Source organism: Sminthopsis crassicaudata, chromosome X (assembly GCF_048593235.1).
Source record: "Sminthopsis crassicaudata isolate SCR6 chromosome X, ASM4859323v1, whole genome shotgun sequence".
Lineage (NCBI taxonomy): Eukaryota > Metazoa > Chordata > Mammalia > Dasyuromorphia > Dasyuridae > Sminthopsis > Sminthopsis crassicaudata.
The window spans coordinates 21,829,337-21,856,886 of record NC_133623.1 but is presented as its reverse complement, the minus strand read 5'-3'; the positions used below and the strand labels follow the sequence as shown (position 1 = coordinate 21,856,886).

The following is a 27,550-nucleotide window of genomic DNA, read 5'->3' as shown; positions in this document are numbered from 1 at the left end:
AGTAGAATTGCTGGTTAGGAAGAATTTTTCCTATTTCTTTTTTCAAGTTCTATTTGATATTTTAGTTCTGCCACATTCTCTTTTGATCTGTGAGTATAGTTGTTCTTTTAATTTACATTATTGTAGTCATTGTGAATATTGTTTTCCTGCCTCTGCTTACTTTAGTCTATATTATTTAATTTAGATATTCTCATGCTTTTCTGTTTTTATCAAATTGATCATTTCTAACCAAACATTATATTCATGTACCACAGCTTTTTCAGCCATTCCTCGATTGATAGTCATCTACTTTATTTAAAATTCTTTGCTATCACAAAAAAGTGCTGCTATTGATATTTTGATGCATATGGGGACATTTTTCTTTTTAATGACTTCCTGGGAATAAGCCCAGTAATGGTCTCTGATTCAAAGGGTTGTAAATGCCAGAGAAACTGAGGCAAGACAGAGATTAGAGGTTTTTAGTATTTTAATAGTGTAGAGTTTGGACTGGCAAAGCCATATTAGCTAGTCAAGTTGAATGGGACTCTTGTCTCAAAGCATTCAGCAACAAGCTGAGTAATTCCAGAGACTCTTATTGGGTTCCAGCAATTAGGGAAACAAAGGGGGGGGGAGCATTGCACTAGTAGAGTGGAAATTCCAGGAAGGACCATAATTTTTTTATTCTGACAGGTTGGGGGTAAAGAAGGAGGGATCATAAATTCTGATAAGTTGGGAGTTAAGAAGCTAGATTAAGAAGTCTGTGCCAGAAAGGTAGAATCTGATCTAAGTATTTGAGATAAGCCATCTGGAGTTTTAGGGTTTTTTGGAATGCCAGAGCTCCCAGCGCTAATTATCTCAATCCTAATGGCCAGGAAGAGGGGGTTGCCACCACGGAAACTGAAGCAGAACAATTGCAGGAAACTGAGACAGTACAATTCAGGGAAACTGAGACATACCAAGGTATGGACATTTTGGTCACTTTTTTTTTGCATAATTTCAAATTGCTTTCCAAAATAGTTGAACCACTTTCCAACTTTACCAGTAATATAGTAGTGTGCCTAACATTCCATAATCCTTCCAATATTATTGCCATTTTTTGTCATCTTTTTTGTAGAGTATGAGGTGAAGTCTCAAAATTGTTTTGATTTTGCATTTCTCTTATTATTAGCAGTTCTCATTGTTATTAACATTCTCTCATGTTGTTATGAACTTTGTAATTCTTTGGAATTGCAAATTTTATTTGTTCACATCCTTGATCACTCATCTGTTCAAAAATGATAATTATTTTACAAATATTGTTAATTGCCAATATATCTTGAATACAAAACCACCCTTATCAAAAAAATACAATACAAAGATTCTTCATTCCTATTTTACCACATTTCTTCTTATCCTAGGTGCCTTAATTTTGTCTATGTAGAAGATTTTCACTTTCACGAAATCAAAGTTACCATTTCATCTTTTGTAATTGTTTCCTTGTTTGGTTAAGAGTACATTTGCCCATCCCTGTGAGAGGTGTGTGATTTGCTTCTCTTCTCATTTTTTTTAATAGTATGGTCTTTAAAATATTAGGGTCATATATCCATTTAGGGTCTATTGTGGAGATGTTGATCTAAGCCTGATTTCTGCTAGACTGTTTTCTACTTTTTTCTGTAGTTTTTATCAAATAAGGAATTCTCAGGTAATTCATGTTTTCTGCTTTATTGAACACTAATTTATTAAGCTCTATTGTGTCTGATTGTTCCTTGTCTAGACTGTTCCACTGATTTGTCCTTGTTTTATTTAAACTAAAACTAGAGAGTTTTGATGACTGCTGCTTTACAATCCACTTTGAGGTCTGGAAGTGCTTTTCTCCCTCTTTGTCCTTAACCTCTTTTCAATTAATCCTATAATCTAGATTCTGTGTTTTTTCAAGTGAATTTTGTTATTATTTTATCAAGTTCCATAAAGCATATCCTTGGTAACTTGATAGGTATAGCATTAAAAAGATTCATTAACTTTGATAGTATTACCTTTTTTATTATATTGGCACAGCCCAGTCCTAAGCCCTGAATGTTTATTTCTCTAGCTATTTAAATTGTTCTTTATTTCTTTAAGAAGCCCTTTGTAATCAAATATGTTTAAACCTTTTTCCCCTCTTGCTTTGGGAAATCAGTCCCCAGATAATTTAGCATTTTGTAATTACGGGGAATGTGATTTCCCTTTATATTATTGCTTCTTGGGTTTTCTCATTATTATATGAAACGCTATTGATTTTTGACTTGCATCTTGCAATTTGATTGAAATCATTAATTATCTCAGTATCTTTGCTGATTCCCTAGGATTTTCCAAATATGCCATATCATCAGAAAATAAGAATAATTTTATCTCTTCTTTATCTATCATTATACCTTTCCTTTCTTCTCTTATTGCTGTTGGTGGCATTTCTTGAAATATATCAAATAATAGTAAGGCATGGGCATCCTTGTTTTATTCCAGTATCATGAGATATTTTAATTTGTTCCCATTGCAAATGATGTTTGCTTTTGGTTTTAAATAAATGTTTTCTGTAATATTTTTTAAAGGTCCCTTTATGCCTTTCTATACTTTATAGGGTTTTTAGCATAAATGAGTACTGTTCTTTATCAAGACTTTTTTGCATCTTCTAATTTGTGTGGCTTTATATATTTTGGTTTTAATTAAGATTTTAATTGATTTAATTTAACTTATTTTTTCCTAATGTTGAATCATCTTTGCATCCCTGGAATGAATCCAACTTGGACATACTAGTTGGAGGTTTAATGGTATGTGTAGTATCTTGGTTGTGATTACCTAGAGTTCCATAATTGACTTCTTGACTGCAAGTGCTCAAAGCATTGTGTGAAGAAAAAAAAAAAAAAAAAAGGCAGCCAAAACTGATAAGGTACCATCTAAGGCAAAGCAATATGAGATTTGATCAATCAAATTGCTGTTATTCACTTCAGCTAATATATGTACTTTTAACAATAATACCAACTTTTGAATTATGTAATGGATAACCAAAACCTTTTGTGCTAATATGCAGCACCTCAGACATGAGGTTATTATCTAATCTCCCCAGTGCCCCAATAGTCTTCATGCACTTGTAAGCTTCAGTAGTTAAAAGTGCATGAAAACTTTTGGAATATACTAGATGCTTATGCTTAGATTATGTATTCTTTCTGCAAATGCAAGATGGAATAACTCATTTTAGAAATGACAACTAGGAATGTGACATTGTTGTAGCTTGTGCCGAGCAGGAAGATCCTGTGCCCTGGGAGCTGGTTTTCTCCTTTTTCTTAGATTCATTTTCTTCTCTAAAATGAAGGGATTGGATTAAATGGGTTTTATGGTTCCTACTAATGCTAACATTCAATAATTGCTATATTAGTTTAGGAATGTCAATCTGGAAGTAGTATCCAGGATCATTTGGAAGCAAATGAGGCCATAGTTAAGGAGAAGAGATTACAAGATCATCCAAGCAGGTTCAGTATGATTAGGAGAATCTGAATTAGGGCAGCAGGAAGGGAAATAAAGAAGAAACTACATAGTGTATATGCTAAAGAAGTTACAGTATGCCACATGAAACTAGTAGTTGACAAAGAATCATCCGTGTTACTTTCAAAGTAGGATGGTAAAATAGCTAGGGATAGGGCTAAAGCTATGATTACATTATGGGTAGGCTCAGTATATCTGAGGGCCTTCCCTTCATTAATTCTCTTTCCTCCTAACCTGTATTGAGCCTCATTCTTCATACAATACTATGGGAAGATTATAATGTCATCTGTTTTACTTCTCTTTGTACTCTTGATATAGTAAATCTTTAAATTATCATTTTTTAGTTTGGTTTATCATTAAAGGTGTGCCCCAATTTACATATACCCTACTATTTGACATATTTTTCAATTTCAATAATTAATTATTATGGTGTTCATATCTAAACAAGAGGCCAGTGTTTAGAATTGAGTTCTAAAAATTAGATCATTTTTTATTATGCAGGTATTCTTTTCAGTAGAAAATTGTTGAGCATAAGAGCTGTAGTGGAGGAGGGATTCTTTAAACCTCAGTTCTAGTAATAAAAATCCCTTGAGGAAAGACTATCTAATGCTCACTATTTTTTTAACTGATGAGATAATGTTAATGTGTCAAAAGGAAGAAAATTGGAAATAAAAGCTATCTCACAAAAAAAAAAAAAAAACCCAAGTTATTGAGCTTCACTTTTTTGGTAAATAAATGTACTTGTGAAGACTGAGTCTTAGTAAAGCTTTAACTGATCTTGATTCATTTAAAATCATACAGACTCTGCTATTTGTAAATCTGTCAGATGAGATTCTACTCTAGGGATGCTTTGTCATTGTTATTGCTGTTTGTCTTTCATTGAAGACAACCATGACGTCAGGAAGGTGATGCCGTGATGTGCAAGTGAATTGGATTTGAGTGAGGGAGGCTGTGCAAGGTTACTTGCCTTACTTCTTTCCCCTCCAGAGTCATCTGGGTCCAGTAGACAAAGAAAGTTAAAAGAATACCACTTTTCTCTTTATCCAATGTTTTAAAATGGTAAAAAAAAAAAAAATACTTTGGAAAACAGTTCAATGAGGATGTTGTTTTGAGTTGTATAAATGCTGTTTCTCCGAATTTTTCATAATGAGTCCTAGGGTTTCCAAATTCAGCTCTAAAATGGGAAACAGAGTTGTGAACCCCAAGGAACTCTTGGGGTTTCCTCGAAATCAGAAAACCAAAATTCTAGTCTTGACCTGTGACCCTGGGTTTAAGCCATGAGCACTGTACCATGGCGAGCTTAGCTTGATTCCTCAAGTTGCTATTGTTTTACCACATCCCAGGTTTCATGCCACCTGTCCCTGGCTCCTAAGGTTTTTGTCACTCTTATCCCCAACTACAATCATGTTCCTACTCAGGACACCTTCTTTTATTGTCATTGCCTGACTGGGATCTTGTACCAGGTAGTCAGAACTATGTCAAAAGCCACAGTGTGAGGTCTGCCCAGATGCACCTGAGGGGAGGCTTGGGTTTCTGTTAGGATTACAAGGTGATAACCTGAGCTATCACCTTGTAATCCTAACAGGTTTCAGAGGAGGGGATGGGGGGGTTAGAGTAAAAGTGAATACCAAGACTTCTAAAAGCCTCCAACAGAGCAGGAGAAATGACACATAGCTCTCATTTGTAACAGTCCTGGGGAAAGGCCTGGATTTAGTGGCAGCTAAGTTGGAATCTATTCCTAGTTTTCTTTCTTCTCTTATTTGTATGGTCTTGGACAAAACAATTCTGTTCTCTGGGCCTCAGTTTCTTTATGTGTCAAATGAGGGGGCTGGATCTTTAAAGTTTCATTCTAGCTTTTAATGTCTGAGTTAGACACCTGACATTGTGAGAAACATCCTGCTTTTGCCACCCACATTCCTCTTTGTTTCTCTTTTCCACCCCCTCTCCCCCCTCCCAAATCATCGAGTTCCTGGATCCAAAGTACTTTGTCATGCTTTACACTAAAGTTCCTTCCCACTCTGAAAACCTATGATTCATCTTAGCATTCATCCTGTTACACATTGTACAAACGTAGGTAGGTAGGTAGCGAGCACTTAAGATCTTCTGATATCTGTTAATAATGATTGTGAGAAAGGGTTTTGGGGGAGAAATAATAGCTGACATTTATACAGCACTTTTTAAGCTTTCCTAAGTTTTTTTACACACTTTTTCATCCTTCTAACACTCTGGCAAAATAGGAAACTGAGGTTCATAGGTGTTATATGTTTTAGATGAGAGGTTTCTGCTGATTCCCAAGTCCAGCGGCGTCATCCCATCCCATCCCTCCCCTCAGAAAAAAAATGGAGCGCTCGGGCTTTCGTTTGATAATTTAGCCGGAGCTGACGGCACTCCTCACGTGATCACAGAGCTTCATAGGAAGGGGGGAGAAAAAGGTCCCAGTTGATGAGGTCTCTGCTTTTTCTCTTTCAGATGAAAAAACTGACAGCTCTCACCACTTTTGCATCTCTGAATGTGCGTGCCGTAGCCGAAGAGGAAGCCCCCCAAAAGACACTGAAACCAATGCAGGTAAGTTTCCTGTTTTGAGGTGATTCTGTTGGTATAATAAGAGTATCAAGCACTATGAGTTTTAAAACATTCTGACCTCACTGAAAGAAAGAAGTGAGTGTGAAATAGAGCTATGCATTACCTAGTTCACATTCCTCAGATTCTCACCATTTCTCTTCTGAATATTAGGGACCTGCTAGGTGTTAGGCACAATCAGAGATGTTTCTTTTTTTATAAAGTATACTTTCCTTTGAAGCACTTGTTATGCATTTGAATAATAAGACTGAGAAGTACCTAAGAGAGGTTCCTACCTGGAAGGGGAAGGATCAGGGATGGAACTAGGAAGGAGGTAGAATCTTAGCTGAGCTTTAATGAAAAGAAAAGGATTTTGAGAACTGGTGAGGGCTGAGAGTCTGTTCCAGGCATGGGACGTGAGGCACAGAACAGGGCACTCAACAGCAGTGGAGGGAAGAACTGGCCTCTGGCTTGGCTGAAATGGAACACGCATGAAGAGGAATATCATTTTGGAAGCAGATCATGGAAAGTCCTGAATGCCAGACTACTGAATAGGCAGTGGGGATCGAGAGAGTGGTAGGAGCAAACATCTTAATCTTACTTAGGTTTTAGTAGATTTGAGTATGACTTTGACAGATATTGTTAGGCAGACAATTAGAGTGTCCCAAAAGTCTTAGTGAAATAATCCGCACTTTTTTGGAGCACCCTGTATAAAATAAGGTCAGTATCTCAGTGTAAAGTTATTTCTAGTCAAATTTTGAAGAAAGGGATCTTCTAAAGGCAACAAAGTGGCATTAGAAAGATGATTTTGGCAGCAATGTGAAGGATCAGTTGGAGAGAAGAGAGACCAGAGGTGGAGTGTCCTGTTAGAAGGTAATTCCAGTAATTCAGGCAGAAAATAATGAGAGCCTGAACTAACGTGCTAGAGGAGTGGAATTGGAAAGGAGAGGCCCAAGGCAAGAGATGACCGAGATCAGCATGATTGAACTTGGCAATCAATTGTCTCTAGGAGCTGAGACAGTGGGAAGAGTTGGAAATGACTAAGGTTTGGAACCTGTGGGATTCTAGAAATGATGGAGCAGTTAAGAGGTAGTCCAAAGCCTGCAAAGAAAGCGATGGTTCACTTTGATATTGGAAGGATATTTGAGGGGTGATGTGCAGTAGGCAGTTAAGAAAACCCAAATGAGCTTCAGGGAAGAAAGAGAAGAGGGCTGGAAATTCAGATTTGGAGTCATCTGCAGAATAATACAATTATGAGGGGAAGCTTATTTTTTGAAATTGTTTTTCCTCCTGAAAAATTGTTTTTAGATTAAATGGCAGTGCACAGAGTAACTTAAGACTTCTGGATAGCCTGGTACGTAACATTTACAAAAATGTGTCCTAATGAATAAAATCCCACGGGAACTTGCAGAACAGATAAGTAAGAATTACTACTCTTTTTTGATGAGAATTTGTTGCAGGGTACCTTTAAAAATCATGTTTTTTTCTTGTAAAGGGCTGAAACTATGAAAAAATGTACTTGAATCAGACAACTGAGTACTTTACCTATTCAATAATGGAGACAATGACTCTATTAGCATATTTTTGGATAAATTATTCTTCTCACAGTTGATACTGGCTCAGTGTTTGATGTTAAGATAATCATAGGCAAAGATTAGAGGGTGGGGTGAGATGGGCCAGAGTCACTTGGCGGCAGGATGAGGAGGAGAAAGGTGGAGATTCTGGGCTCCAGAATCCAGAAGAGATCTTAGGCAAAACTTGTGGCAGTTTGCCTGCTTCTTTCACTTCTCCCCCTAAAGACCAAGGACTTTTACTTATCCTGACTCTGGCTGATCCTGAGGCCTCCAAGGAGGTAGCCCGACTTAACATTTTCTATGCATTTAAAAACCAGAAACTAACTTGTGAACATCTTAATCTTACTTAGGTTTTAGTAGATTTGAGTATGACTTTGACAGATATTGTTAGGCAGACAGAGTGTCCCAAAAGTCTTAGTGAAATAATCCGCACTTTTTTGGAGCACCCTGTATAAAATAAGGTCAGTATCTCAGTGTAAAGTTATTTCTAGTCAAATTTTGAAGAAAGGGATCTTCTAAAGGCAACAAAGTGGCATTGTAGGTAGAGTTCTAGACCTGGAGTCAAGAAGACTTAAATTTAAATTCTGCCTCAGACACTCACTAATTGTGTTATCCCGGACAAGTCACTTAACCTCCACTTGCCTCAGTTTCCTGACTTGTCAAATAGGACAGATAAAAGCACCTATTACCCTGAGTTATCATGAGGATCAAATGAGATACACTTAGCAGAGTGCTTAAAACGTAAGAGGTACTCGATTGCTGCTTATTCTCTTCCCCCTTTCTAAAAGATTTCTCCATCTTCTAGGTAGTTTTCCCAATTGAAATCTTCCTTTGATTATTGACCTCTTAAAGTCTCAGAGTCAACATTCTAAACATGAGTTTATTATTCAAGTCTCTGCTCGTTTAAAAATGTATGAGTTTTGACTGGATGTAAAGCTCCTTTAGCAGATTCTTTATAAGTAGTTTTGAATCATTCCCTGGTCCTTTGCTGATTTCTACTAACAATGCAGGAGAAATCTTATTAGCTAGAGGAGAGTACTGTTTACTTGGGCCCCATTTAACTGCGACTTGACTATTTATGGACTTTATCCCCTATCCCTAATAAAGAACAAGCGTGTGCAGCTTCTTGTACCCATGATCAGGGTGTTCCTTAGAAGAGGGAATAATGCTAGCTTCTCGACACCCCACCCCCAGGCCTCCCGTTCTTCTCCATAGGATAACAGGACCGGAGAATGATAACTGAAAGCCTTAAGAGGCTCTCCAGGCCAACTTACTCATTTTAGAGATAAAGCAACTGAGGCACCAAAAAAGATTGAGTGGCTAGCCCAGGAGCGCCCACTGAAGAGCTGGGTTTGATACCACGTCCAGCTCTCCGTACTCCCTTTACTGGTCAGGCAATAGAGCCAGTCCATAGGCTGCGAACTCCTATTGAGTGGAGGGTGCCGGGGCTTCTGGAAGGTCCTGGACCCTGTAAAGTCCTTCTGCTGGCTGATATCTTGGGAGATGAGGCTTTTAGACTGAAGGCTCATGACCTGTGTTTTTGTTGGCTTAACCAAGATAGGTCAGCATTTTCTTTACACTTTATGGTCTTAAAACATGACCTGGGTCACTGAGATATTAAAGGACCTGCCCAAGGGCACACAGCCAGATTTGAACATTGGCCTTCCTATCAGCTCTCCATTTACTATATTATACTGCCTCACCTAAGCCCTTTTCCCTGTTACAGTGAAAGGAGCCTTGGGTAAGATAATATCACTCATTTGTGATATTATATTAATATATATAATTGTCTCTAATGTCTAATTACATATATAATAATATGATATGAATAGTACCAGAGGATCTGAGAGCAGATTTGGAGAGGCTGAGGTAGAAGACACAGCATCTGGAGGCTGTGACTAGAGACCAGACCTTTGCTAAACTTCCTGCATCATACTTGCCTGACTCCTCCTAGCCATGGTTAATAAGCACGTCTCTCTTAAGCCTTTCACAGAGACCCTGCACTCTTGAAGGAGGCAGAAATGAATGAATGAGTGCAGGAAGGAAGGAGAAAGTGTGTACTAAGAGCCAATGAGCACTGGATGCTAGAGATGTTAAAACCAAAGCAGACACACTCTGCCATTCCATCGAGGGAAGTGGTGGCCCCGAAGGGGGCCCTTTGGTTCCAGCAAGTTACAGGGGGACAAGACGGAAATAGCAACCAGGACAGAGTTGCTTTGATTCTGGTTCATGGTTTCTGTGGCGCAGTGGATAGAGCACCAGCCCTGACGTCAGGAGGACCTGAGTTCAGATCTGGCCTCAGACACTTAACACTTCCTAGCTGTGTGACCCTGGGCAAGTCACTTAACCCCCCTTGCCTCAGCAAATAAGTAAATGAATGAATGAATGCTTACTGACTGACTGGAGGTTACAGTCCCAGAGAGGCTTAGTGAGGACAAGAAAGAGAAGGGAGTGGAAGAGAAACTTGGCTAGGAGCTTTGCCAAAGTGTCCAGGAAAAGCAGTCACTGGGTAGGATATTGGATTCCCAAGCAGGCAGTTCCTTCAGGGTCTGGTCTTTGGCATGGGCATGTTCTCAGATGTGGGGCGAGCTTATTATCAGGGAGAATGTAGATAATCGTCTAGAAAGGAGGGAGTGAAGTGAGGAATTCACTGGCTCCCTTGCCTCTTTGTAGTTGTTGGCTTAGAAGTGTCCAAAATAACAATGAAACCTCATCGTTCTCTGCCTGGAAAGCAGGCGATCATTTGGTAACTCTGCTCAGGCAAAAGCCTTGCCTGGTGGTACTAGTCTGCCGAGAGGCCCACACAGCCCCTGCAGCCAAAAGATCGAGCTGCCTGGGAGCCACTGGGAATTCATGTTTGCTTACTGGCTTTCACACTTGGATCTTCTTTGATTATGTCTTGTGTTTAATATAGTGTGCCCCAGCCTTACTAGATACTAAGTGATAAGCTGATCAGAATCTGGCTTTGTCACTCAGGTTTAACAAGCATGTATTAAGCGCTTCAGATGTGCCAGGCACTGTGCTGAGGAAGCAAGGTTGGGAGACTTTCTTTGTGGGAAACGAGTTTTTTTCCCTTGAATTTTTCATGTGGGGGGGAAGGGGGAGGAGAAAGGAAGGAGGGAGGCAGACAGACAAACACTGACTTCTGGCTGTTTGTGTGTATGTGAGGGAGATAGACATAGAGGGACTCTTCCATATAAACTTGTATTTTTCTTTCTTTTTGCCTTTGCAGCTCCCTATTTATAATGTACCATCTCTCCATTCGAAGTACATCGAAGAGCAGCCTGGCCATTTACAAACTCGCATTGCTTCCGTCCGAATCACAGCGTGTCATTATTTCGGCTGGTGCAAAGTAAGGAACGTTCTGTCGGTGATCCTTCTCCTATCATAAGAGCTTTAAAGTGCCTGCTTTGTGTTCTTAGCCACACAGCAGCTCGAGTGTTTTTAGGTATTTCTTAGTGTGAATTTTCACACACAAAAACCTCCTCTCCAGGTTGCCGTTGCTGATTGTTCCTGGTCGGGGTAAGACCGGTGTGTTCCCAGCTGGGCCTGGCCCTTCCAGCCAGTCTGCCTTACCCTGTTGCCAGGCACTGACTCGAATGAGCAGCATCAGCCCGCACAGTAGTGGTATTCACATCAGCGTGATACTCTGTCATTGTGTGACCTTGGAGCCCGTGTACGGGCATCAGAATCACTGTTACCATCATTCTAAGCCAGTTGCCATTCAAATCTGCTCCCAACCTAACCTGTATTCATTCTGTTGCCAATTGAGATTTTTTTAAAAAAATTTTTTCTGTGCTTCACAGATCTGTAATATAGTCCTGGAATATTCCATTTCTTTTTGAAATATTGTCATTCTGCAGTAAGTGTTCTTAATCTAGGCTCTAAGAACTTGGGTGTTTTTTTCTAAATGTTGATAATTATTTCAATATAACTGATTTTCTTTGCATTTTATACATATTTATTATGTTCATATAATAAAAATATATAAAAAGCATATGATAACTATCTAAAATATGTATTTTATCTATATTTTTCTAGATCTATCTATATATTTGTATCCTGTGTGTTTTGTTTTATGTAAAAACATAATTCTGAGAAGGATCCATTGGCTTTACTAGACTCCCTTGAGGGGGTCCAGGAAGCACAAAAAAAAAAAAAAAATTCAGAATCCCTCATCTAAATGGTTTTACTGGTCCTCTGTAAAAACATTATTACTTTTTTTTTTATTCTGAGCTTGTCACAATCTTTTTTCTGACGGTACTGTTTGTCTTTTTAAGGAAGCTCAATACATTCTTAATAGTTTGATCTCAGGGAAAATGTCTTGACTAATTAAGGTCTGATTCACACACCTGAGGCTAATGCCAGCAGTCAGATGATTCAGGCTTAAGTCTCCGGAGACCAAATTTTCCTTAGTGTTCTCAAATTTGTCTTTAGTGAAGCAAATTCCTCCTGAGACATCCTTAATTTGCTACCATAGCTGTCACCCTATTTAAGACCAAAAGGACTTTTAATTCCCATCAGTGTTAAAAGCAATGGGCTGAAAGGCACTTTTGAAGACATTTCATTTTGAACGTAAACAACTTTGCTCTTATAATTAAAAAAAAAATGCATAGTGTTTAAAAAATGACTTCTCACTCGATCTGTTGATATCCTAGACATCAGCTTTAAACGCCTATAGCTAGTGCCCTGGTGTTTGAAAACTTGGGTAATAGTGCCCCCTTGTGATCAAAATTCATAATCCACAGTTTCAACAAGCATTTTGCTTTTGATATATTTGTATGGATTTTCAGTAAAGACAAATAGGTTTGTACCATTTAGTTTCTCTTTGAACCCTAATATGATGCTGCTTGTATATTTTCATTTCATTATCTTTCTCTGCCTGATATTCGAGCCCATGTCATGAAAAGTGCATGTGTGCTTTCATATAGAAGAACTTGTTAATATCCCATTTCATCTTTTGTTCTTATCCAATATGATGCTGTAAGTTTCCTTCTCTCTGAAAGCTTTTTTGCTTGTTGCCCTCATGACATCTGATTAAGGGATTTGGGGCATCAGAAACACCCTAAAGATTGTGTTTTGGGCTGTAGTTACAGCATGACCTTAGGGATGTAACTTTAGCTAATGGGAAAATGTTCATGTCCCATGTAAGCCGTATCCCAGTAGTCCAGCAGGCTTCCTGTTGGGAATAATAATACTAATAAATGGCAAGAGAAAATATTTTGCTGAAGAGTTCTGAGATGATGTGGTCAAGTCAGAAATTCTGAGTTTGAATCCTAACTCCACTATGATATCTTTTGTCCTTACTTCAGTTCCTTTATCTGTAAAGTAAAAAGGTTTGATTAGACGATCTCTAAATTTCCTTCGAGTTCTTCAGTATTTCAGCAAAGGTCCTCGTGCAAATCATTTCTATATCAGCAGGCACATGCATGATCTGCCTTCCTAGTTGGTTTCATGAGATGAAGTGACTGATAGATCCATCCTTCTTGTGAACCAACCTTTTGGTGATGGAGTCACATTTAACTAGGCTGGTCCTTAGCAAATAGCTCATGACCTGAACTGGGCTGAAAGGCCTTCTAGTCTGGTAAGACCTGCTGCTTGTGTTCTACTGGTGTAGCCTTCAAGACATGGTGTGACTTTGTGACACCTGAGGAACACTTCAGTGAAAGAAACCTAGTATGTACTGAAGTGATCATTGCTCTTCCCTCTTTGGGTTTTTGGCTTTGCTCTCCCCTAGAGCATTACGTTGTTGATGCTTCTAGCCATGTTAATCGCATGGCTCATCTAAAATGAAGAAAGATCCCTTCTTAAAATTTCATCCTCTTCAGTTATTTTCAATTTGATAAATGTTTGTATTTATGCATTACTCTGTGGGTAGCTACCCCATTATTCACAGATTTTTCAGGAAGAAAAGTTGTATTATCATTTTTATAGAATAGGAAACTAAGGCTTCAGGTAAGGTCCATGGTAGAAACTGGAAGCAGGAGCCTAGATTCAATGCCCTATTAATGTTTTCCTCTTGAAATGTTCAGTAGTTCCATTTATCCATTACCCCCTTGATTCCTGCTGCTCCCCAAAAGGGTCCTTCTCCCAAATCCCTATTTGCTCACTTTAATTTTTTATCCATTTTAAAAGATATGGGTTATTTTGCGTCCTTTTTTAGAGATTCACATGATTGATTTACTTTTTTCCCTTTTTATGGTAGGATGTTTATGTTTGGATGAAAAATGGAATAATGGATACAGTACAGTTTGGGAAAGGTAAGTAAATTCGTTATGACTCAAAATTGTTCTGGTTATATGACTCACAAGATTAAATTGGAAAAAAACAAACCACATACACGCATAGCTTTGGCCACTTTGCCCTGTTGATAAGACAGGAAAGAAATAAACAAGCCATTAAATAGATCTTCAGTGTCAGAGCTTGGTTCCTGTTTCCATACTGCTTATCCAAAGCTAAAAAAAAGAAATTAAAAGCAGCAATCCATAGTTTGTGACTATTTAAAATATCGAATGTTGTTTTAAAAAACTGGAGAGAAATTAGTTGCAATTGTAAACTGCCAGTTGAAAATTGTCATTGTAGATTATTTCACTTAAAAAAAAACAATTCCAGGATGTAATAAGACATAAAATCAGTCTCTGAATATTAATGCCAATGGATGAAAACTGTGGCAAAATAATGGAGCATCCAAAAGTCCTTTTTATTTGCCATAGCAATGTGTCATGTGATTTTTGGCACAACAGATTCCTCTTCCATTTAATCATACTTGGCCTTGCTTAACAGTCAAATGAGTTTGCATCCTCTGAACATAGGAAAGACAGCTTTGAAATTTAAATTCATTGCAGATAATCCACAAAGTTAATGATCCACATATTGACACATAGGTATAGAAATTTATTAATTCGTTTCAGTTCAGTCTTGCCTCCTGACCCCTGAATTTGTGGTTTCCTTTGAATTTATTGCCAATGGCAACAGTGCTTCACTTTGATGGTGTTCTTGTTTATTGGGGGAAATGATAAGATTAGACAGCCCTGTGCCTGGGGTTAGATCCTCTGTCTGCTTTTTATTAATTTGAGCTAGTCACCCTCTTCTGGTCTGAGTTTCCTTATCTATAAAATGGGCTTGGAGCAAGGTGTCCTCTAGTTCTAAATGTGATCCTATGCCCAATTCTACTGAGTCTGGACTTCCCATTCTATTCCTTCTCTCCAGCTCTGCTTTTTACCCCAGGCCTGGTTACTGGTTTCATTCCAAGACCAATGGCCACACTGAAGCAGAACAGGCTGGGAAAGCTGTGCTGGATTGGAGTGATCAGTGTCACAGAGGTCTGGAAAGTCCATCATTCAAGATCTGATGAGAAAATCTGCTCTCATTTAAATTGAATGGATCAAGGCCCTACTAATCTCTTTTGGGTTTGTCTTCTCTGCTCATTTGAAGCTCCTTAGTAAAAAACTTGAGCTGCCCTTCTGGCCATCTTGATCTGTATATTTTGTGGCAACTGCTTAAGCTCCAAGGAAGAGCAACAAGCTCTGCAGAGTCAGGACTTTACCCAACAAGTGATTTCTCTTAAAACGCATTCCCTAGGACTGTGGAATCGGGAAGCAGGGACCTGTCATGTGAGATCTTGGAACAAGAGCAGTATTGGAAAACCGGCAGATGAAGGAAGATGTCCTATTTTTTTCATTTAATAAATCTCTGGGATACTAACTTCCGAGTCCTGCCCACATGTACATTTTCAGCACTAACTTTAGAAATACTTTCCTCGTATCTTAGTAGTTAGTTCGCTTTGACCTTTCTATGTGATATCTTTATCGTAAGCATGCCAAATAGGATGTAATATTCAACAGTATTTTCCATTAAATTGTTGCTTTTTATGATTTCTTGAGATGCATATGTTTACCTGAAGAATCCACCTCAAGATTTTCTTCCAAAAGTTGGTGTGATTACAGCTTCAGGATTGGTTGGCTTCATTTCAGCAAAAAAAGGTACCTTTTGCTTTATTATCTTTGTACTAATATTGTGGGCTTCTTTTTCTTCAGAAGGTTTAATAGAGGTTATATAATTGGACAAAATCATTTTTAAGAATTTTTGATTTTGACATACGGGTTTCTACAAAGGTGATAGTATTTAAAATAATCTTTAAATACGTAGATTGAATAAATTTGGCAAAATTTATAAAATTTGTTTTTTATTAATGTTATCTCTTTTAAGTAAGAGATTATAGGGTCTTTTGAAACCAGAAGATAGTCTTTTTAGGAATTTTGTGCTAATATATACATGTGAACAACTTCAGTTTGAATGCATGTAATAAATTTCTTCATTTGGAAATCATCACAAGCCATGGTCTCCTATATGATAAGGTTGTATTCGAACTAAACTTAAGGAATTTGGCTGAAAAATTTTAGTCTCTCATTGATGACTCTCCTCCAACATAGCACATAATATTATGATCCCTGGGTCATTTCAGTGAAGTTTCTCTCCTTTCCAGAGTGACTTTTGATCTCTGGTAAGGAGAAAGAAGAGGGTATAAGTTATATTTTAATCTTTTGGGCTGAAACAACAGAGAAAAGGTTAAACCCCAACCTATAAACAGAGGCTGGCTTACTTGCTGTGAAAATACATATGGCCATGAATGAACCTTGAAGCTGTGACTCAGGAGAAAAGAGCAGGAGGCGGGAAATTCAGGAGCTCCACTTTGACTTACCATATGTCCCGAGGGAGTAGTTGGCAACCTTGTATAGAGAGAGAACATCCTGGAGTTTTATACGCTCAGGACACTCCTGCCCTGCTGCATCTGCCCATAGCCTATAATCTATCGGTTTGAACCCGAGAGCAGAGCTCGCTGAACTAGAAGTGAGCAGTTATTCATGGTGGGAAACGGAGTAGCAAGGCTCAATTCCCAAGGAGAAGGCCACAATCTTCATTCCTGCTTCCCAGAGAAATGACTGCAGGAGCCTTACCCAGGGATAGAAATCCACTTCTGAATTCTTTGACCCTCTGAAATGGCTCTTTTGTCTTCCCAACGTTAATTGCCTTTTTGCTGGCAAAGATTCCCGGCCTGATTTAATAGACACAAACACTGATGGCAAAGTTCATAAATTATATGTCTACTTAACCAGAGGGTAAAATAAAATAAAGACTGCTCCTCAAGCCAAGAAGTGAAGTGACCCATGGGCAGCAGGGTGCTCTGGCAATTGTGGAGGACCTTGGTTTGAGTCCGCCCTCTGAAACTTATTGCTTGTGTGACCTTGCTAGGCTGCTCCATCTCTGTTCTGCAGGGAAATGAGGCAATTGGATTCAAGTGACCTCGGAAGGCCCTTCCAGCTCGGGGTCCATGACCCTGTCATCTAGCTAGTCCCCTAGTTCCATAGACTGTATTTAATATGTCCAAGGCATCTCTGCAAGCCATTCATTATTTCTAATAATATGATAACAACAGCAACATTCTTATGACACCTTAAGGTTTGCAGAGTGCTTTACAGTTATTCTCTCATTGGATCTTCACAACAGCCTTATGAGGTAGGTGTTGTTATGATCCTCATTTTGCAGATGAGAAAACAGGTAAACTGAGGTGCAGAGGTTTACCCAGGGTCGCACACAGTTTGTATCTGAGATCAGATTCAAACTCAGGTGGTCCTGACTCCGAGTCTGGCACTCTGTCTGTACGGACACAGACATACTTTGTTTTCTTTCTAAAGCTGGGAAAGGCTTAGGGTTTCCTACTTGGGTTTCTTAGGCATTGGAGAAATGCTTAGCTTTTCATTTAAAAGAGTGAAGAAGTAGAGCCAGGAGAAAAAGAAGAAAAGGAGGTGGTTGTGTTCAAACAGTTAGCAGGCTGTCTATGCAAACACTATACATGAATTGAACATGACAGCTGGGGGCCGGGGGCCATATATTAATTGAGTTGAATTCTTCAAGGATATTTTAGCTACCATCTTGACTCTTTGATTCCCAAGGGCAGTTTCTTATAGAATGTTGGCTGTGAAATGGAGATGGGGAAAACATTGATGTTGTAGAAGCATCTGTTTGGAGTTAAATACTTTGTTTGGGTTACACAGGCTCTAAATTTAAGAAAATTGCTTATCCATTGGGACTGACCGCTTTAGGAGCATCTGTTTGCTACCCAGCTCAGGCAGTAGTAATTACCAAGGTAAGTTCTTTTCACAGTGACGGTATCAACATTCTTATATTTGTTTAAACTCGGAGCTTTGCGAAATTTAAATGTTGTACCACACCTGCAGCCTTTAATTTACAGAGAGATAGAGTTGATATCAACACTCGTGTGTTGGCATTAGTCACACAAAATCACATTAGCATCTCAGCATGATAAATGCCACACTCTTAATTACATGACCATCAGAAGTGAGCAGACAGGATGAATTTACTTAAATAAAATTAAACAATATAAATGCTCTTTTTTATATTAAGTTCAGAGACTGCTTTTGAATTTATACAGAGGGGAGTGCTCCATTGTTAAATGCTATAAAATTAAATTTTTAATTAACAGAAAATTGCACCTGCTGGCAGCTGTTCAGTGCAGCATATTAACATAATGCTAGGAACAGCCAATTGATATTCAGCAGTGGCTTCTTAAGTCTTAAAAAATATGTATGTGTATGTGTGTGTGTATTTCAAGTCTAGAACACCATCTGGAACTAGGAAATCCTTTCCATGAAAATCGCATTTCAGCCCTTTTGCAGTTTTTCTTGTCAGCTCAACTGTACAGTTGAATGGTTTCTTCTCATTTCAGCCCTTGCCATTGTAGGGTTTGCTTTGTGCACACATGCTCTCAGTCGAGTTTACAGCTTTCTTGGACAGAGAGATCAGAGATCTCTCTAGTTTTTGGCTTCTTTTCTTATCTACTGAACTTTCCCCCTCTGATTTAATGAATATAGACTTTGTCAAAGAACATTTTCTACTCGTAATTCTATCATACTACTTTTTAAAATTATTGGTATAGCTAAGAGTGTCTGTTTTGTAACAAGCTTCAGAATATCAAGGATGGATTCTGATACTTGGTAATTTGGCCAAGTCACAGCAGCAGATAGGCAGGAAGGGGGAGTGTTGCTACAGCCAGAGATACATACATACATACAACTGGGTATATAGCCATAAAGAGATACATAGATATATTTCTGTGTGTGTCTGCGTGTGTATATACAGAAAGAGAGAGAGAGAGAAGCAAAAAAAAGAAAAACTACCAAAGAGGTTGCGTAGGAATCAGAAAGATTTTACCATTAATTCCCATAGGCTGACAATGCAAATATTTTGTTCTTCTTACCACCAATGATTTATCAAAGTAGGGTGTATCCAAAAGAACAAAGGAAAACTAATCAGTTATAGCATTTAATTGGTTGAGTTTGATTTTGGGGTTTGGGGGATCTCTCCATGGTATTTTTTATAACTAACTTACATGGAGAGAAGTTTTGGTGAAGAGAAGTGGTTTGTCCTGGAAAAGGTCACCATTGTGATGTAGTCAGTAACTTAACATTTGTAGAACTACAGGCCCCCATCTGAAAGCTGCTAACTATTTGGTGAATGACTTTAAGAAATATTTTTAAAAGAAAAGAACCACTGCAGGGGTGAGAAAGGGGGGGAAAAAATCTTAGAGAAATAGGGTAAAGGAAGGCAAGAACAACTTCATTTAAATAGGGGAATTCATCTGGAGACTGAGGGTTCTGCTTTAATGAATGGCAGGCCTTAATTTTTAGACCTTGTTCTACAAACTGAATTTTCTCCAGGGACATTCAATGATGCTTTCTCCATGTAGAGGTAAAAAAAATTTTCAAGGAAATAAAATTGAAATTTGAGTTGACTTTTCTTTTGTAGCAGCACAATGAACTCTTCTTTCCTAGATATTTCTTAACTGAAACTATCAAGCTTATTATATACACAAACTTATACAGATAGTCTTTACAAAATCTATTTCAGGTGATACAAATGGTTCAGAAGCTTTATGTTCAGTAAAGGTGAGATATCTATCTCTCTGTCTCATGGAAGAAAAAGGCAACTTCTGGAACCAGCATATATACAATAAGAAAAGCTATTATTACATTCTCTCCCCCATCCCCTCCCCCCAAAAAAAGTTTGACTCTAAACTCCACTGTATTCTAATTAGATTACTGGGGAAAAGGCATATGCTGCAAGCCAGAGGATCTATGAAGTTCTTGGGTCTTTATGGACAAAAAACTACACACAACAAGAAACTGAATTCAAAGAAGAAGTGAAGGTAGGTTTCCGGCCAAAGAAAGTGGTTTGTTCTGCACTTATTTTTGTGTCTGGGCAGAGGGTGGCATATAGCATTTGGTCATCCTGGACTCAAGTTCAATGTCTTTTGTTGTTTATTCTTGAAGGAGAACTATGTTTTTGCTGAACAGCTTAGAAGAGACATCAAACTTGACACACCTGAAACCATGACAGTGCCAGACTCGAAAGTGTCCACAAGCGAACTAGCACTACAATCAGGTGCGTTTAGAATCATTTGCCTTGGTTTTTATTTGTTTTCTCCCTAAATAATTTCTGAAGGTAATATGAGTTATCAGGTTGCCCTTGATAGTTTTGTTTCATAAGTATTCATAAGTCTTTTCTCAGCTATTTGGAGACTGGGACAATGCCATGTTCTTTTATATTTGCATGTTACACAGTACAATATTTTGTAGCTTCAGCTGGCTAACTGAACTGATTTAAGAATAGAGATAGTTAACAGTAATTTTAAAACATGGCAGGGGTTGCTGTAGTTTATACAGATCAAGAGAATCATGCCTTTCTGAGTTCTGTAAGTTTCTAGGCCATGGAAAGTCACCCATGTAGAATAAGTATTAGTTTATCTTCGTGTTGTATATTCCATTTCCTTCACTCTATCATTCTTCATTTCCATTTCCTATCCAATTTTCTTTCATTAGATGCTAGAAGAAGTTCCAGCATCAGACATTAGAAGTGGTAGATACTGTTATCATTAGTGCCTTTGCAAGGGGTAGCATTTGGGAAGTTGATCTAAGAATAGTGATCCAGTCAACTGGGGAAGCTTAAGTGTGCTCATTGTGAAGAATATAGTCATGTTAGTGGAGTTAGTCAACATGTGTAATTCAGAGTTGACTTTGTCTTGATGACATTAGGAGTGTATTATTCCTGTCATGCCATTTGTTTGAAAAATCTACAATATCATCCACATTTATAGTGCCCACTGTCGATGTGTTAAATTCAAAGTTGACTTCGCCTTAATGACATTAGGAGTGTTCCCATGATCCCATTTACTTGAAAAGTCTACGATATTATCCACATGTATAATGCCCACTGTCGGCGTGTGTAATTCAAAGTTCTTAATGGCATTAGGAGTATTCCCGTCATTCCATTTATGTAAAAAGTCTATGATATTATCTACATTTATAGTGCCCACTGTCGACATGTGTAATTCAGAGTTGACTGCGTCCTTAATGACATTGGGAATATTCCATCTGTGCCATTTGCGTGAAAAGTTTCAAAGGATTTCATAAGGGCTACTATTTTTAATTTTCTCATGTATTGAGCTAAGGACCCAAAACTACAATCCTAATTTTACATACAAAAAAAGAGAAGTTTCTGGCTTTCTAAGCTCCCTTGGGAGTAAAGCCTGAAATTTGCCTAGTCTTTTTCCCACTTGGATGCTTGACTTTAGGTTTGAGATGTACATGGACTGTTAACTGAACAAAGATCATTAATAGCCTTTTGAGGAGAAGAAAAATGAAGTGCAGAAGTGCTAATATTGCCTGAAATTCTTCCTGCCCAGTCTTCTAGGCTGCTCTCTTTCATTCTGTGATAGAACAACGTCAAATCTTTTTTCCTAATTCTGTACTTAGTTTAATTCTGTAATTTTCAAATTCTTCATTTCCCAACTTTCCTTTTAAATAGTTTGTCTTTAAAAGTACCAAAAGGCTTTAAGTATATTTGCAAGGAGGAGTTAAAGCTTTCTTCTGAGAGGGAAAACAAATACCCACTCACTTGATTCAGGAATTCAGTTTAAAAAAGATCTTTAAGTACCCCCTACGACATATGAGAGCACTAGGCCAGGCACTGAAAAGGAAAGTCAATTTGAGAGAAAAGTGGAGTCCTTTCCCCTCAGAGAGTTTATAGTCTAGTGGTGGACTAAGTTACTTATACACAAATGACACTAATCTATGCCAGGTACATTAGTGAGGTTTAAACAAAGTGTTGTGTCCCCAAGGTGGCAGCATAGGGTGTTATTGGCTTGGGGGGAGGGGTTAAGGGAGGACATAGAAGGCTGAATTCAATTAATAGCATTTGAGCTGGGCTTTACATGGGTAGGATTTCACTGAGTAAAGAAAATTCAAGCATAGGGTAGGGAAGAGTGTAACCAAAGGAAGCAAAAGCAAGAACTGGGTATGGAAATGAGCCAGTACTCCAGTTTGGGTAGAGCTTAAAGTCAGTGGAAGGAGTGGGAAAAGTGTGCTGCCAGATTGTTGAGCTTTTTGAATTTAGCTAACAAAAGGACTTGAGATGTAGGGAGCTACCCAGGTTATTTTGAGGAGACCCCACACACATCTGTGAATATGAAAGAGCCTGGGGAAGGGAAAGCCGAGGTGGTAAGGAAGACCTGTACTAGGCTAATGGCAGTGCAGATGTTGAGGACAATTCCAATTAGAAGATGGATGGAGAATAGTCAGACCTTAGTAACTGGATGGATGTGGGAAGAAAGGAAGAGAAACAAGTTAGAGCTCCCTCCCAGGTTTCAAGCATGGGAGATAAATGCCATGGACCCAAATTGGGAAGTCCGAGAGAGGAGCAGGGTTTGTCAAGGAGCTCCATTTGCCTTTGACTCCATCCCCCAAATTTCTCATGGTCTCACCTTGGGGTCCCAGCTGAACAATAAACTCTAAAGAAAGCCAGTGGAGTCGAATCTGTCTTTGGAAGGTCGGGGATGTATTAGGAAGTCAAGAGTACAGAAATGGTGAAGCCAGCGAGTTAAGGAGGACCATGTCTAAGCATATCTGGTCCGCATTTGATTTGAAGAGTTTCTTCATCATTAACAAAGCTGCGGGCTAATGCTTCTGTTGACTTAGTCCAGCTTTTGGTCGTTTGGAGAGTGAGAGATATTTTCTGAGCCAAGGATCAGTGTTGTTCTCAGTTTGCCCCAATCTGGGGCACTTGGAGGCAAGTACACATTGGTATCTCAGCTAGTGGCGCCTTGTGACTTTAACTGAAAGACGCAAGTAACCTGCAGTCACTAGGCTTTCATCGACCCCATTTTGATATTGTACATTCCTTATGTTGCTAGTTTCTAGCTTTTTATGGATGCTACTGACACTGAGAAATAAGTAAATTTTTCTAAGCTGACATAGGGAGGAACACAGACAGAATGGCTTAGAATGCTCCTTCCATCGATTCCTAGTACCATGTGATAGGACAGTTTTTACTAATTATGTGCCTGTGACCCCAAGAGATTTGAAATTCTTTAGTCTGAGTAATCAGGTATTATATATCAATGCCATGCCAACTTTAACCACTTCTGTATAACAAGGTATACCTGGAGCAAATGTCATCTCACGTCTTACACTTTCTCATTTTAATGCTTTAGCAGGTGCTGTCACAGCCACAAAGTTTAAGGCTGACCCCAAGCTCATGGATCACGGTCAGTCCAATCCAGAAGATGTAGATATGTACAGCACTAGAAGTTGAAATAAACTGCATACAGATCTTCAAGAAGTAGGAAACTTGGCAAATAAGAAAAAGCCACAATGGAGAAATAATATAACTGGGCCCCATAGGCTATGTAGCTTGATCGGGTATTTTCTTATATTTTCATTCATCCATTCATACACAACTTGCTAACTCATCACATAGATCGTAAAAGCAGTCAAAGCAGCACTCAATGATTGACACCAAAGTTGAGTTCCGTGTCATCAGGATGCATTTGATGCCATATATTGGAGTTCACTTAACACAGAAGATGGAATAAAGATATGAGCATCACATGGTCTTTGACATTTTAAATATATCTCTGATTTATCTGCCCCCTTCATATGTCAGCTAAGCAAGAATCCTGGGTAAATGTTTTCTTTCTTTTTTATACTGTGTCGGTCTGGAGCTAAATATTCACAGTAAAGTTCCAGGGCCCGACGTTGGCATTTTCAACCATCTTGAAATGTCAGAAACCGGCTCTGTCTGCTGCATTTGTCTCATAATATTATGTTTCTTTGATATATTTAAGTACCAAGAACATCTCTTTTCAGCATCCTTCCTTTACTCTTGGAAGTAATTGAAATAAAATAAATTTGTGTGACATCCTTGTATAGTTTTATTTAACTTGAAACTATCCTTATCTTAATCATGAGATTAAACACCCAGGGTTAAGAAAAATCATCTTATTTATTAAGAAGTACTGTAATTCTTGAAGTTCATAAAGGGGCTATTAGGTAACCCTGGGTTCTTAAAGGCTGTGTGAATGGAACACAAGTTCTAGTAGGTTCTGGCAAGCTGGAAAGCAGTCAAGTCAAGGCCCCACGATGGACAGGCTTGTGGTGACCAGCCTGGCTAAGTGCAGAAAGATCTTTAACTCGAGGGTTGACCAGACAAATGATGACCATGGCAGCCACAGCCACTCCTAGAGACCGTCCCCTGTGGAGCTGTGGGGATGTGATCTGCATTGACAGAGGACAGCAGTACCAGTGAAATCATGGATCGTGGACCAAATCGGAAGGGTTGTCACAAGCCTTTTCCAAGACTGAAAGAGAAGAGCTGAGTACAATAGTATTGTCCAAAGGAAAGATTTGGGAAATAGAGAAGGAAAGGATCTCCAGCTTTGGAGTTGCTGCCATTTGGACCATCCACTGTCACTTTCTCTGTTCCCTCCCTGATTGGAGGGAACAGCTGCAAGCCTGAACAACAGCAGAGCTTTGGGATGTAAGTGGGGATAATAGGCATCACACAATCTTCCCAAACATATAGCACTGTTCTCTCTGGCAAGTAACTAAATACTTTGCCACTTCTATGCATACATCTACACTATCTGCTTGAAAGAGTCCATGCATCTTCTAAAAGAATCATTTACTCCTGCTTCATAAGACCAGGATGCTTACAAAGGCACTATATTGCTCCTTTTCTCAAATCAGATTGATGAAATAGCTACTATCAGATCTTCATTTTGGAGTAAATTTGCAACCCTGATGCCGAAAAATTCATATGGGTGACTATACAGTTGGATGAAGAACAGCACAGTGCTTCTCTAGTCTGGGAAAGAGGCCACGTGGAATGCAGCAATGAAGGCTCAGTGAGACTCAAATTACAAGATAATTGAATCTTGTCTCAAAGAAGAAAAAGTGCAGCCCCCTGTTGGAAAGGGACAGCTGCTCTGATCTTTGGACTCAGGTTTGGTGACAGTGATCTAGAACTGTTTGAACAAGCTTTAATTCAAAGTTGTTCTTGTAAAACATTGAGATGGAAGCTACAGCGAAATATACTGTGAGTTATTTTAAAAGGATAAAACTTTAAAATTGGATTTAAACAAATGTCAATTTTTAGATATTATAAAGTTGTCATTACACTTTGACTTAAATAGGTAAATGCAGATTTACACTGGAAAAAAAAAAAGAGAGAGAGAGATAAATTTAACCACTTTGTGGTCAAGTGTCCTTCCTGCATCACATCATCACAGTAAAATGAAATACTTTGTAATCTAGTTTTTAATTTCTCTAACTGAGTTTGCGTTCTCTTTTGCCCTTTTGTCTTTCTCCTTATTCTGCTTTAAATCTTCCCTTCACACTGTTCCCTTTTACTCCTGGTATGATTGGTTTCATACACTGCATCAGAAGCCAACAATGACATAGTCAGACCTGTTTTCTGTCAGGGTTCTTAAAGTGGCTACTTCCTGAGGGTTTCTCCATCGTGAGAGGCTGGTCCAAAATATAAGGGTAGAATGTACTAGTGTCCTGCGGAGGCTGTGGATTGGTAAGAGTTGGCAAGGTTCGTGTGGGAGGCTGTTCACATGATCCCATGATTTTTATCAGGACTTCATTCATTTACTCAGAAAATTTTGTCTTTTGAAGACAGGCTCCTCTGAAGACAGGTTTTAGTGTCAGTGCCAGAAGAGAGATCAAAATATTCTTAAATGTGGTACACTTTTATTGCTGTTAGACCATGAAAGTAGATTGTCACATCATTCAGCACCCACTATGGTGAACAGCTGCCTTAAAATATAAGGAGCAAGCTGAAAAGCGAATTTGCTGTGCACAGTAACAAAAGAATGGCGTGTTTTCATTGCTTCTTCCAAACAATTAGCCACCGTAGCCAGAACTCTTCCCACAGTTGTGATGTCACAAAGACAGGTTATCAGCCAATATTTCCTTGTTATTAAACTGTGCTCCTCAGCCAAGACCTTCACCTTCCCACAGCTGCTTTTAGCACTTTCCCAAGCTCACGTGACCAGCCTTGCTCAGAGTATGCATCTATCTGGCCTCTAAGTCACACCCGTCTGCCTCGCCTTGCCTGCGTCTGGGTCCCACTTCCTTTTCAGCACTATCTCTTCTCCCACTAGGCACATAGACACTGCTCTTAAACTCATGGCCAGAGGGAGGGTATATTCGTAAAAATGTATATGAAAAAAAAAATTTTTTTCATGGAAGAATTTAGGAGTAAAAGGAATAAAACCTCACACAACTATTAGCAGTTAAGAAAGTTGCAGGTGCGTCTTGGCTATTGAGATTTGTGTATTGCAGATATAAATTGTCATTTGTACAAAATAGGAGTTCACAGTTAAATACTTAAATAATCAGTTTGGAAATCCACTTAATGGGTAAAATCTGCTGGTGAAGGGGGGAGTGGGAATTATTTTGAAGATGAAGATTAAAAATCAGAAGTGACCCAGTTTATATTTCACTGAAAACAAATGTTAAAAATCATCTTCTAAATGTTCAGACCACAGTAGCATCCAGAGGTCAGACACACAGATGTTGCTTCAGTGGCCAGAAAATCTTTTGGGGGGAGCCTCACGTGATTTCTTTCAGCATAAGGAATTCGACTCCATGTATGTGTTTGTGTCATATGTCGGCCATGAAAGTAGGTCACCTGGATTTGCTCTTTTTCCAAAACTAGTCTTCTGTTTCTCTCCACAATGCTCTTCCCATATCAGGAAATATCTTTTGCAAACATGCAGAGTGGTCTTCCTCTCCCTTACCCATACTCCCTTAACCTTACTCCTACCTCACTTACCTTTGGAGATTTCTAATATTTTTCGAGTAAGAACAGAGTTTTTGTCCACCAAAATGTTATAGTAAAGAAGCTTAACAATTTAAAGAATGAACTTGATTTAAAGGTAAGAAATCTCATTTCCCCAAAATGTTACATAGTAAAATAGTTGATATTGAGTAAATTGTGTTTTAGTTGCAGCTTTAAAAAATGAAGTCATGTACTAAGTACTAACACTTTTTTGTTGTGTAACTTAAGCGATTTAGTTTTTGAAGTCTCATACTTTGAGTAATGCTATAAGAAAGAGGAAAAGTGAACGTAAACTACTTACCAAATCATAACAGCACATTAAAATGGGGAGCATATATTAGGATTCAACTCACAAATTAAATTGTAGGAAATTACTTCACACTTATATTTCTATCCAGCCAATAGCTGGAATAATAGCTTCAAAACCATTTGATTGAAGTTTGTGCCTTAATTTCATTTTAAAGTTTTTTGAACAAACCAGTGCTGGATTTAAGTTCACAAATCCCAAAAGAATAGCCCATGTTATTTGAAAACTTGTTATAAGACAAAATATTGTAAACTGTTGTCTTTGGTGTTAGGCCTGGTGTAATGCTACTAGTTAGTAGTGCTGTTCAGGAAGAACCGAGTTTAAATTCAGTAGAGATACTTACTAGCTATGTGACCCTAGACAAGTCACTTAAGCGCTCTCAGCCTCAGTTTTCTTGTCTGATTGTTGTGAGATGAGACACTATTTGTAAAAG

The 27,550-nt window shown here is 38.5% G+C and overlaps 1 protein-coding gene across 10 annotated transcripts in view; it reads left to right on the top strand.

The window, feature by feature from the left end:
* Nucleotides 1-23,880, top strand: part of APOOL (apolipoprotein O like) — a 76,155-nt gene extending 52,275 nt beyond the window's left edge. For 4 of the 10 annotated variants that reach the window (XM_074277404.1, XM_074277400.1, XM_074277403.1 and 1 more), the window contains 8 exons: nucleotides 5,944-6,039; nucleotides 10,840-10,959; nucleotides 13,813-13,867; nucleotides 15,491-15,589; nucleotides 17,663-17,754; nucleotides 19,723-19,833; nucleotides 19,958-20,069; nucleotides 23,176-23,880. In XM_074277404.1, the coding sequence (XP_074133505.1) occupies nucleotides 5,944-6,039; nucleotides 10,840-10,959; nucleotides 13,813-13,867; nucleotides 15,491-15,589; nucleotides 17,663-17,754; nucleotides 19,723-19,833; nucleotides 19,958-20,069; nucleotides 23,176-23,276 (786 nt within the window). In that variant the 3' untranslated portion in view covers nucleotides 23,277-23,880. Of the gene's footprint in view, nucleotides 1-828; nucleotides 940-5,943; nucleotides 6,040-10,839; nucleotides 10,960-13,812; nucleotides 13,868-15,490; nucleotides 15,590-17,662; nucleotides 17,755-19,722; nucleotides 19,834-19,957; nucleotides 20,070-23,175 lie in introns of those variants that run through there. The other 6 variants (XM_074277401.1, XM_074277405.1, XM_074277408.1 and 3 more) reach the window with 4 other exon arrangements.
* Nucleotides 23,881-27,550: the final 3,670 nt, after the last annotated feature.